Source organism: Agelaius tricolor, unplaced genomic scaffold, assembly GCF_023055355.1.
Source record: "Agelaius tricolor isolate 1412-34295 unplaced genomic scaffold, bAgeTri1.0.p SCAF_8, whole genome shotgun sequence".
Lineage (NCBI taxonomy): Eukaryota > Metazoa > Chordata > Aves > Passeriformes > Icteridae > Agelaius > Agelaius tricolor.
Genome location: NW_027269268.1, coordinates 20,918,923 through 20,931,079, shown reverse-complemented (window position 1 = coordinate 20,931,079; position 12,157 = coordinate 20,918,923). Strand labels below are relative to the sequence as shown.

The 12,157-nt window shown below is 38.9% G+C and overlaps 2 protein-coding genes across 5 annotated transcripts in view; one reads left to right on the top strand and one right to left on the bottom strand.

Annotated features, from left to right (window-relative positions):
* Positions 1-4,022, bottom strand: part of ARFIP1 (ARF interacting protein 1) — a 41,012-nt gene extending 36,990 nt beyond the window's left edge. For all 4 annotated transcript variants that reach the window (XM_071431883.1, XM_071431886.1, XM_071431884.1 and 1 more), the window contains exon 1: positions 3,852-4,022. The gene's annotated coding sequence lies outside the window, so the exon portion shown is untranslated. The remainder of the gene's footprint in view (positions 1-3,851) is intronic.
* Positions 4,023-4,056: 34 nt separating this feature from the next.
* On the top strand, positions 4,057-9,400 carry TIGD4 (tigger transposable element derived 4). Its single transcript, XM_071431882.1, has one exon. It carries the CDS (start codon positions 4,244-4,246, stop codon positions 5,768-5,770), a length of 1,527 nt encoding a protein of 508 aa, XP_071287983.1. The 5' UTR covers positions 4,057-4,243; the 3' UTR covers positions 5,771-9,400.
* Positions 9,401-12,157: the final 2,757 nt, after the last annotated feature.

Sequence of the window (12,157 nt, the reverse complement as noted above, 5' to 3'; positions counted from 1 at the left end):
AACTTATTAAGCTGTTAAATCTGTTGTGTTTACTAGAACAGAATCCCTTTCATTGTAGCCTCAAAAAGATCTCAGCTGCAGAAGCAATGAAAGTTGTTAACACTAAGCACATGAGAAAGAAATCAACTCTGTGAATATAGTGATCATGAAAGATGAATTACATACACAATTTTATCTTAAGTAAGGAAATTATCTCAATTTGATTCCAAATAGCTGGTAACTACAGGTGACACCACAATTCACTCAGCTGTTTGAGAGGAGGAGACAACCAATCATTAAAAATTAATTAATCTGCCAGTATTGCATACAATCACACATGACTTCAGTTCATTAAGTCTTGCACCATTTCATACATGCTCAGACACATACCAGATTAAGAAAATTTATAAAGAGATTACTATTTGTGTTTATATTGTATTTCAAATTCCTGAACTACAAAACATTCTAACTAAAGCAAATAATTAATAAGGTAAGCAGCTCACATAGCAAGGGAAATAAAATAAGGACACAAAGGCTGAGAAACTGAATCACCTAGATCATCTAGATCATATTGCACTGGATAACCTATCACTTTATTTTGGAAAACCAAATATGTAAAATAAGAGATTTTCTCCAGAAAAACAGTTAATTCAGGGCTACCACTGAATGAAGTTGGACTTTTCTAGGATCAGAGTAAAGTTCCCTTTGAAGTAATTAAGAAATAAGTTTAATGTCCTTAAATAGCTTCCTTAATTTTTCAAATTTCTTTTGAACATGGAAGACTGTACAGCAGAGATGCTGTTTGCCCCCATGGTCCTGTTCAAACTCTGCTTGTGGCTGAAAACAACCTCTGTGCTTAACAGCTTATTTCTGAGTAGCTAAAACAATTACATGATAGAATAAGACAATAAGTGTTATTTCCTTGCTCTACTTGTTAAACAAAAAGCTAAATTCATCTTGTGGTAGAGCCTTCTTTAAGACAACCTGTTCTTCAGTTCTACCACATCAGTGTTCCTGGAGTTATATTTGTCCATCACATACAAGCCTATGTACCATGGTAACACTGTTCTAAACTATTAAATGCTACAGGCAAAAACATTTTTGATTGATTTAAGAACTTTTGATAGATTTAAGAACCTAGAGACAAGAACCATCTCACAAATCAATGTAGAAGACACTGCATAAAAGCAAATGATTAATTTTTTTAAACCCAAATAAATTCAGGATTTATGTTAGAACACCCCTCCATGCTCAATTTTTTGTAGTGTTATTTTCCTACAAGTAGTGCTAACAGTTTCAACACAGCTCTGCAGGATCACAGTGATCAATTTTAAAAGATGAGAAGGTGAAAAAATGTAGATTAAAGGTGGCTTTCATAAGAAGTTCAACTGCACATTCAAATTTAACTACAGAATTTCCTGATTACTGCTTCTACAGAAAAGAAATGGGGATGTAAGCATCAAATACTGGATGCAAGGATGAAAACTTTCTAATCTTCACCAAGATTCAGAAATGAAGACACTCATGTGAAATTGTGGTAATCACAACATCTACACACATCTACCATTTAAAGTTCCACTACAGAAATGCACACAGACTTTAGCATCTCTGTAGTTCTTGCAGGTGCCAGACAAAGGGCTGTTCTTTGTAAGAAGCTGCTAATCCCCAGAACAGCATGGATTGTGTTATCCAGGGCTTAGTTTGTTTCTTCACTACAGCAGCCACAACTTTAGAACACATTAGGTGACTGCTGTACCAGGAAATTTGCTCCCATCTGCTGCAATAGAACAACTCAAAGAGATTCTACTTGGAAAAAACATGGTTGATGCATATTCGGTTCCACAAGAACCAAAACCCTGTCCACATCACTCCTGCCCTTCTGGGTTCTCCTTTACCCCACTATCCCAGTGGGGATAATCCCAAACACAAATACTGCACCACAGCAGAACACAAGACACAGATCAGACTAAGAGTCATTCCCCTCATAGTGCAGCTACCTTAAATGCATATTGGATTATTTCAAGGTTTGTTCATCATAAACAAAACCACATGATTTTCGAGTCCTGGGGATTTAAGTATCACTTCTTCAACTGGTAAAATAAAAAGCAAAACAAAACAAGAACTTACAAACAACATGGGAAGCTTCCTCTAGGATGGAGACATAAAGAGACATTTAACCATTTATAATTAATGGTTATAAGAGCATACTTATGTACTTTTCATTAAAAAGGCAAATTCATATTTGCTTATTCATGAAAATATGAAGTAAATGTCATCAACAATAAATTAATTTTGAATAAGAAGTATATTCCTCACATACCTATATCACTTAGGTAAATGATTGATGGTCTCAGAAATGAGAACCGTGGTATTCTCAACAATCAGATTGGCTTTTCTAAGAAAGATTCACTGGTTCCTTCACTTACTTTTCTCCTAAATTAACTGCCAATAAGACAACAGCAAGACACCTTCTGTCTAAAATTAAGTTTATTACACACTTCTATTGTTGTCTCATTACTTAACTGCATAAAGAATGTAAATTTTTGTAACACTGAAGAATATCCCAGTGCTGGTAGGAAAATGACCATTTTAATGACTATTTCAATTTCTAACTAAGAACACTTTCACTAATTCTTGTCAAGATAGAGATCAACCATCTTTAAAAAAAATGCTATACTATAAAAATACTACCTTTAAAAAAAAAAAAAAGTACTATAAAGAACTGTATTAAACACTTCCTGCTGCAATCTCACCATAGTTTCTTCAAAATGCTCTTGAATTTCCTGGCTGCTCCACCTGCAAGATCTAATTATGGGGAGTTAGAAGACATGATGGAGAAGAAGACTGGAGAACAGGGTTGCTGCTGACTTTTCACACTCTCCATGCTATGTCAACCTGGCCCTAAACAATTTAATGCTCTGCTCATCTCCAGATTAGCTGAGCCATGGGCTGCCATTATGGTTTCAACTTTTACCAAATCAGAAAAAAACAGCTGATCAAGCTACTGCCTCAGCTTCCAGTTCTGCCAATCTAACACTCTTCTGTGTTTCTTATTCTTGACATTTTAACTGTGTGAGTACACGTGCACATACATACATAAACATAAACACGATTCAGAAAGTTTTGGAGTTGCACTGATCAAATGACATCCTTCTCCAGCCCTGCAAAAAGAACCCTTCTGTTATCTTCTCTAGAGAATCAACTCTTAAGTAACAGAGCCGCCAACTGCAAAGTGATAACTCCTTACTACCTTTTCCATCAAGCACAGAAAGCACACATGAGAAACCGAAACTACATCCTGGGCTGGATGTTCAGAATGATCCCCTCCAAAGACTTTCATGCAATTAAAGGCTATTAGTGGCTTTTGGTTAAAAATAACCTATTAGAGCGGTACCATAAGAACTGCCACTCCTTTGGAGACAATTACACATGCAACACCTCCTTGTCGCACAACACCAAAGCTCTTCCATGCTTTAAGAACAGTAAGCAAAACACAAATTGGCACACTTAAAGCAGTAATTGCCAGGGTGTGGAATAACTCCCAGGGGCACAAAATTTACACAGCATCTACAGCTTTCTTCCTCCACCAACACACAGCTTCCCTCTCTCTCTCGGGGAACCCGCCTGCTCCCGATCAGGGCGCTGCTCTCCCTGTCCTGCCGCCCAGCATGCCCGGACCGGGCCGTACAAGCCGGGCTGACCCCGACCCGCCGGGCGCTGCCGGTGCCCGGGCAAGGGCGGCCCGGAGCCCGGCGAAGGGCGGCCGCCCCCGCGAGGTGACACGTCGGACGGGACGGAGCGGGAGGCGCGGCCCGGCCCTCCCCGAACCCGGGCCCAGAGGCTGCCCCGGCCCGGCCCGGTCCGTCCCTCACCTGCCGGCGGCGCCGCTGCGGCCCCGGGGGCTTCGTGCTGCGGGGGACGACAGGGCAGGACGGAAGGAGGGAAGGGGGGACGGAGGAGGCCGGGCGGGGCGGCGCCGGCGGCCCCTCTCAAGCTTTATTTTCTTCCTTCTCCGGTGGCAGCAGGAGCCGGAAGCGCCGGGCCGGAAAGGGATGACGGCGGCGGCGGCCTCTCTAGGCCGTCATATCTATGGTCGCAGCCATGGCAACCACCGCCGGCACCGCCCGGGAGGCTGCTCCAGCCCCGCCGAGGGCAGAGTCCCTGAGGTGGGGCCGCCGGCTGGGAAAGCGGCCGGAGCGGCAGGGAAGGAGCCTGGCCGGCTGTGGGCGCGGATGAGCGCGCCCGGGAGACGCTGCTCGGTGCCATGGCAGAGGCTCTGCCCGAAGCCACAGTGAGGAGGAAGAAAAGCATAACTATCGAGGAGAAAATCGACATCATAAGCGCTGTGGAAAGCGGCAAGAAAAAGGCGGACATTGCAGCCAAGTATGGCATCAAGAGGAACTCCCTGTCTTCGATTATGAAGAATAAGGAAAAAGTTTTGGAAGCCTTTGAAACTTTGCGGTTTGATCCTAAAAGGAAAAGACTGAGGACTGCTTTTTATGCCGACCTGGAGGATGCATTGATGAAGTGGTACAGAATTGCACAGTGCTTGAATGTGCCGGTCAATGGCCCCATGTTGCGCCTCAAGGCGAATGATTTTGCCCAGAAGCTTGGACACAGTGATTTTAAATGCAGCAATGGCTGGCTCGATCGTTTCAAGTCGAGGTACGGTTTAGTTTTCAGAGCTCAGCCTGTAGAAGCAGCTGCTACTCCTGCAGTGGGTGCTCCAACTCCTTGGTACCAAAATGTGCTTCCTTGTAATTTAAATGATTATCAGCCAAAAAATGTGTTTTACATACAGGAGACTGGGTTGTTGTATCAGATGTTACCACATAACACGTTTACATTTAAAGGGGAAACTTTTTCTGTAAGCAAAGAAAGCAAAGAGAGCGTGACTGTGGTGGTGGGTACAAATATGGATGGCTCTGAGAAACTCCCACTGCTCATTATAGGAAAAAGCAAAAGTCCACACTCTTTCAAAGATGTGAAATCACTGCCAGTGGATTATGAAGCAAATGATAGGGCGTGCATGACTTCAGGAATCTTTGAACAGTGGATGCACAAACTGGATCACAGATTTCAAGCACAGCAGCGCCAAGTGGTTATTCTTGTTGATTTTCTCCCAGCTCACACAGAAGTAAAGAACCTGAAGTCTGTCAAATTAGTGTTCTTTCCTCCAGACTCTTCTTCATGTATAGCTATGAAAGAAAGGATTATCAAAACTCTGAAGGTAAAATACAGGCGCTGTCTTATCAAGAGATTTGTTGACTGCGTAGAAAGTAATAAAGAGTTTATGCTGACCCTTCTTGATGCAATTGAGATGCTGTACCTGTGCTGGAGGGAAGTAACACCAGAGACTATTGCAAAAAGTTGCAATGGAGCAACTTTCAAATTAGAAACTGAGACAAATGAAAATGACAATGAAGTTGAAAGTGATTTTGATTTGATTGCACATGCACGGGCAGCTGGGGTAGAGTTTCCAGAAGGCTTGTCTCTGGAAGATTATGCAGCTATAGATGATGGCTTGGTAACTTATGAAGTGCCTACAAATAATGAAAGGATGTGTGCCAAAGAAAGTGCATCAGATAAAGCTGAGACATTTGTTGGTGATGAAGATAAGGATGAAGGCAGTCAACTACAGGGAGCTGAACAGCTTTTACCATCCAAAAATGAGGCTTTGAGTGCTTTAGATACCCTTCGAAAGTTTCTCAGAAGTCAGGACACAGATGATTCTCTTTATGATTCCCTAGCTGACTTGGAGAATTTTATTCAACATGTAGCATGTGAATAAATATTTTAGCAAAGTGGGAAAGCATGTAATTGGAAAAAAAAATTATATAATCAAAGATAGTTTAAAAACAAGCATTGCTGAAATGTTCTCTGGTATGTTTTGCTCAGGTGCCTAGATGAACATAACAAAACAGTGAAAAAAGGGCTGTGAACTGAAATTTTCTACAAAATCAGGAGCAAATAACATATATTTGAGGTGGAGAGAGGGAATGAGCTGAACCCTTAAAATGCTAACTGTAATAAGTACAATGGAGGCAAAAGAAATTCTTTGAGCAGTTTGATGCACTCAGGATAAACTGTTGACCACTTGGAATTCTTTCTTCAAGAAGAGACTAGCACTTCTAGACATCAATAATTTCACTGGTGTTTTCAGAGTTTTGACAGTGGAGTAGTAAATATTTATCACTTTGATGCTTTTGATACATAAACACAAAATTGAATAACACGGAAAATACATGTTTAAATTCTGAAAAGTAAGGCATTTTAAAAAGAAATATTTTTGGCCCCTTATCAGGAATTTTGGCCATCTTTGCTCTTGCAGCAGATGATGAACAGCAGAAAGTTACCACAGCTTTGAATGTGTAGTTTTGTTTTCTTAAAACTGCTCAAGTGTGGATTCACTCAAATGGCATAATCATTTATCCAAGAGTCAAAAGACAAACAAACCTTTACTCCAAAAAGGAAGGTCATTCTCTTCTTTGCAGCCTTTTTGGTGCATAGATTTGATGTAGTTTTTTTTTTTTTTGTGAAACTCCGTGTATTTCCACAACAAATTCAGAAATAAAACCCCAGTATCTGGAGTAAAAACCTCACTGAGCTCTTGTTTTGTTTTCAGTACTTGGAGGCTTTGCTGTAGGATTCAATGCACTAATGTGGTTTATCATTATAAGTCCCATTAACAAGGGTGCTGTTTGCATGATTGCAGTGTGAAGTTGTGTAAATCACAGTACCTTTACATGTCTTTGAGTATGCATTTCAAGCAAGGTAATCATATCAGAGCCAAAACCCACAGTGTATGTGACCTTCTGGCTTTTTTCAAAACCTGTTTTAAATCTTTTCAATATCTATAAATTTAATTTTTTTTCAAAATTTTGAGATAATATTTTTTCTAATTTAGAGGAATATTTTTTCTAATTTAGAGGCCCTTTAGGAAGCCTGTGTAATAAAAAAATCTATTATGCTGCCTAAAATTAAACCATGAGAAAAAAAATCTCATGCATATGCGAATCTTCAGTTTTAAATAAATAGTTTGGCTATAGCTTTGTTTACTGGGGTTTTTTTCTGGTGTAGGACAGTTTATCCATTTTCATTATTGTGAAATCATTTCAGAAAATGTATCAGATTGTTGCAAGACAGTGAAAATACTAGGGTTGGTGAGAAAAAGCTTTTGGCTGTAAGAACATTTTACTAGAACCCCTTCCAAAAAAACCCCACAAACTTCTGGTATCTTATTGTGAAATATATTATGTGAATTCCATCCAAAGAATATTCTGATTAATTAAGAAATTTCTGTTGAAATCCCAATAAATAAAGTCCTACATGGAGATTTATAGAACTGGTGAAAAACATATTCCTCTGAATTATCTCTTCTAGGTATTTATTATTTTAAAACAGATGCAAAATCTTTTCAATTAACAATCTGTGTCACATTCTTCTTGCTTAAATACTTTAGAACAAGCTTATGAAAAGTACTTAAGCTTATTTGAAGTTCATCTAAATCCCACAGACATCTGTAGATAATTTTCCTATAGTAATCTTTCAATTTAAAATAGATTCTTTGCAACAGCTTTTCTTGCTAAAGGCAGGTTTAGGGAAAAGTTTCTCTTATCCATATAATAAATGTATAATTTGTTATAATTTGACTCCATGTGGCCCTCACTGGTCTGGGTTCCAGATAAAGAATGTCTCTGTTTCCTTCTGAGAAAATTCAGAGTGTGAAAGTGTTGGATCTGAATGAGGAAGACTCATGTATGTAAGCAGCAAATCTTGGTTAAACAAGGGTGCACTCTACAAGTAGTGTAACTTGTGCAAGAAGAGGCTTGTAAAATCAGCAGATGGGAAATAACATTGTTAGCTGGAATGGAAGGAAGTGAATTACTGAGTGTTTTCATACTCCCTCATGAAAGCAACAGGAAGGATTTACTAATTTGGCCTGGACTTTGAAGGTGAATTGTGAAACTTGCTTTAAAAAACATAGAGCCTGTCAAAATCCTGTATCTTTAGAGAATTTATTACTTTTTCCTAGCCTCCTAGTTCATTCTGAGAAACCAAACTAAAATGCACTCACTGAAACTGGTTCTGTAAGTCAGACACTTCAAATTCTAACACTATAGCTTTCAAAGTTATTTAGGAGCCCAAATATTTCTCCTCGCTTGGATTTTGGTCACATTTATGGTGAGTGAAAATGGAATCCATTCTGAAGTTGTTACTTTTTCAGGTGTTTGTCATGGGGAGATGCAGACTCCCAGATCCGAAGCACAAACAGTGGAAAGGAAGCAGGGCACTGTGTAAATGTTTGTCAGTTCAGCCTGTGCACACAGTTTGAGCTGGAGATCTCTTTACATTGTCTGGGTAAACCACCAGGACACTGGTTTTTTTAAATCTTGGGGTGGTATCTCTTGGAGGGAGAGGAAGAATATAGCTTTAGATTGCATCATATTTAAAATGAAGAACCTTTTCTACAAAAGGCAGGTAACTAAGGCTGTTGTTTGCTCTAATACTTTAATATTAGTATGGAAAATAAGGTGCTTTTTCTCTGTAGCTTTTCTGCCTCATGTTATGGTTAGATAGTGATTATGTTCTTCAGCATCAAGTCAGTGACGCTGCTTTCGGTAACCCAAAAGTGACTTCTAGAAGAGGGAACTGAAAATATGAAGTTTTAAAAATATAACTGATGTCTAGACAAGGCCAAAATAGAAAAAAATATTTTGAAAGTATGTTTGATATAATAAAAAACATCCTCAGATTCATTCTTGAGGTAAGCAATATGTAAAATAAATATGCTCTTCAAAAATGTATGGTTTTTGAAAACTGTTAGAAATATTACGCTCTGATTTTTTTGTGTGGGTTTGTTACTGTATGTGCAGTTCTGGAAACCTTTCAGGTCTATAAAATCTACTTTTAAAACTGTTACCAAAAGGAAGATTGCTCTCCCCTAATGGTAAAAGGAAATAACAATTTTTGCACCCTTAGGCAAAAATGGAAGAGAGGAGGCAGTCAGGGATCTACAGGAGAGCAATCCATGTATGCTTGTATATCCAAGATTTGTGACATTTTGATAGCTAAGCAATCATGGGAGTAAATAAGTCAATGGTTTCACATTATTATACAAATCTTGAGAATAATACTCTCAAACACACAGAGTATTAAGTGATTTTAATTTTTATGTGCAATATTTTTGTAAACTTAAGTTAAAATGTAACATGAGAATATTAGTAAAATACCTCCAAGTTTTTTTGGTGGTTGTGTTTATTGTAGTGATAGAATAATATTGGTCTACCCAAGACTTACCTGAAATGTGTGGTGACTGGGCACCCATGGAATGTAATGACAGTTTTTCCATGTTATTTTATTCCTTTAATATCAATAAAAGCTGGTGCTTCCTATTTTTGGGAGGCATTTGTTAAATGAAGGGTTTGCAAAGTTCTCATTGAGAATTGAATGCTGCTGTGGCCACAGAATAGTTTTATATTTATGCAAGGAAGTCAGTATTTGTATCTAAATGTTTTGGGGGGACCCTTCCTTGAAAATCAGAACAAAGCCTGGTTAATTAATAAGCTAACAAATCGAACTGAAATTTTTGCAGTGGGATGAGTGACAGCATATTTCTGTCAATACATGCTTTAACAACAGAAAAAAAAATCTTTGCAACAGATGAAAATATACAAACTTTGTGTCTGACAGCCTGATTTTACACACAGCCTTTATGCTGGTAAAGCAGTGTGGTATAGACACGTGATTCCCTTTTCCTGTACCACTGCACATCATTGGTTTACAGAAATGGGAATTCAGATGTAGCTCATTTCCTTTCTTGGTAGCTCAGTTACTCTGTTTGAGCTGAATTTTCTCCTTTCAAATGTATCTGTTTAACTGCATTGGTCTAGTTCAAACCATACAACCTCTGGGTTAAGGCAGAGTGGGGAAGCCAGTAGTGTCTTGTCAACTTATAGCTGTGTCACCTCTGTTCTTTGAGCAGAATGGAAAAGTGTAAACTGCAAATTAGTGCTACCAGTAAAGTGAGCAAATAGCACACTGAATTACCAAATCTGTTGAGTGAGAATGTGCCATGTTTTTAACAATTTTTAAAATGGCTTTCTGTGTTTTACAATATTTCAGCTGAAAGTCACATTATTCCTAAGCTTTCATGTCATGCTACCTCTGCCACAACATTCCAGCCTTGAGCATGAATAGCACCCAGGGGAACAGGTCACTCCCATCAACACACAGGTAGCTACAGTCCATGTGAGTTGTCAGCCTGCCCACAGGAAGTGGCTGTGTCACTGGGGAGGTGAGTTCCAGAGCTGGTTTGCATCCTCCTGCCCTTCCACACCTGCATTGCTCTATGTGCTGTGCCAGCACTTGGCTGTAATCACCAAGGTAGTGACTCATCTGTCTGAGAAAGTTTGGTCTGATGGGATAGTGACACCTCACCCCAAATGCCAAATGAAATAATTCAGAGTTTATTGCTTGAAGACTGTGGGACCCAGGATTGCTGAGGAGGGCATTAAGATGTCTCAGCTCTCCTGGTCCCTGCTCAGTAGCAAGGCTGAAAGAGAAGTTCTTGCTCTGGAGAAGTTCTTACAAAACACTCGCTCTTAGAAGAACTCCTTCGACATGTGGTAACTAGTTGTTGGATTTCTCATCTGAAGTCAGCCACTTCTCTTGAGAGCTGTGCTCTGTATCATGCATACAAGGAGACAACCTAATGAAAGCGCTGCTTTTCTTCTAGAGGCACTGGTGCCTCCTATTTCTAACCTGTATAAATGATGCAATATGATACTTCGCCATTCAAAATTCTATTTCTTTCCCCTTCCACCTTTTATTCATCCATTTTATATTCATTGATATCCTGACAATTCTAATGTTAATGTTAGGATTTTTGGCCCAACCTTCCGGCAAACTGCTTTCCTCCTTACACTCCCTATTTCTAATATTATCTTTTGCAGATCATATTTTTGAACTGTCTCATGTATCAGCTAGTATCACCCTCTTGGTACACATCCTCGTGATCGTAGGCCCTAATTTCTCCATTGCTGTATTTAGTGGCTTTCCCAAATCCTTGCTTCATTTAGCTGAAAACATTATGTCATTATTTGTTTTTGTCTTTTCCTTTTGTAGCAGAGGGTGTGCAGTGCTTTTTCCAGCAGTTCCCCAGAATGTCCAAGAGAACTGGTAAAAAACCACATAATCTCTTTCTCCTTTCAGGTGTCTCCATTTTTTAACTTTCTGTCAGTGGTCCTTTCTGACCTGTTCTTTTGAAATTCTCAATTTGACATTTAGTATCTTTGTTTAAACTGCTCCTATTTCTCATTCATCTCTTACCCCTACCTGCCTATATAGTATCCTTCCCACATTCCATTTTTATATTTACATTTCTAAATATAATATTGCTACTCTTAGCTCTTTGGCTTTTTCCTCCCTCTTATTTTACTGGCCCCATCTAATATTTAAACTGCATTTCAAACTCCCTTGTCTTCTTTTCTATTATTTCATGTCCAGTTCTCTCCTCCAAAAACAAATACTTAATTCTTTCTGGAGACAACCAGTTTTTTTACTTTCTATCTTACTTGGCATGTCTCCATGATATTTGTACATCAAATATTATGTAATGATTAAAAGTATGTCATCTGCCCTAACTTTACCTCTTTGCATTTTTTCCCCATCCTTTATGCTTAGTCATTTCAAGTCTTGCCTTTGTTTGAAGCTTTCTTTTGCACTCCTCAGCATAAATTTTATTCTTTGTTTTAACCTTGTAAAAAATAAACCCACAAACAAAACCTGCGCGAGGACAGAGTTGAGGACTGTTTGTTGACATAGCTGACTGTGTTACAATGTTGCATTAAAAAGTCAGATTGAAAGCCGGCTCAAACATTAGGTAATATCTATCAAAAACCTATCTATCTAGGTTTTTATTTTAACCTACATCTTTTGTTGTTTATTTTTGCTTTTTGCTATTTCAATAGCTGTTTGTGAGACTTCAGATGTTTGTGCATGTGTAGCGAGCCCATATGGCCTGAGATCATAGAGAAAGGCAGGTAGAACATAAAAAAGGATGGGTTAAAAGGCAGGGTTCTGTTCTATTGAGATTCCCCTGCAGGAACTCAAGGAGAATTTGTAGGTCAGGTTAAGGAGAACTTTTTATTAAAAATCAACATCGATTGTTGTTGAT

Coding starts and splice junctions, on each gene's coding strand:
- TIGD4 (XM_071431882.1), top strand. CDS start 4,244: ATGGCAGAGGCTCTGCCCGAAGCCACAGTGAGGAGGAAGAAAAGCATA.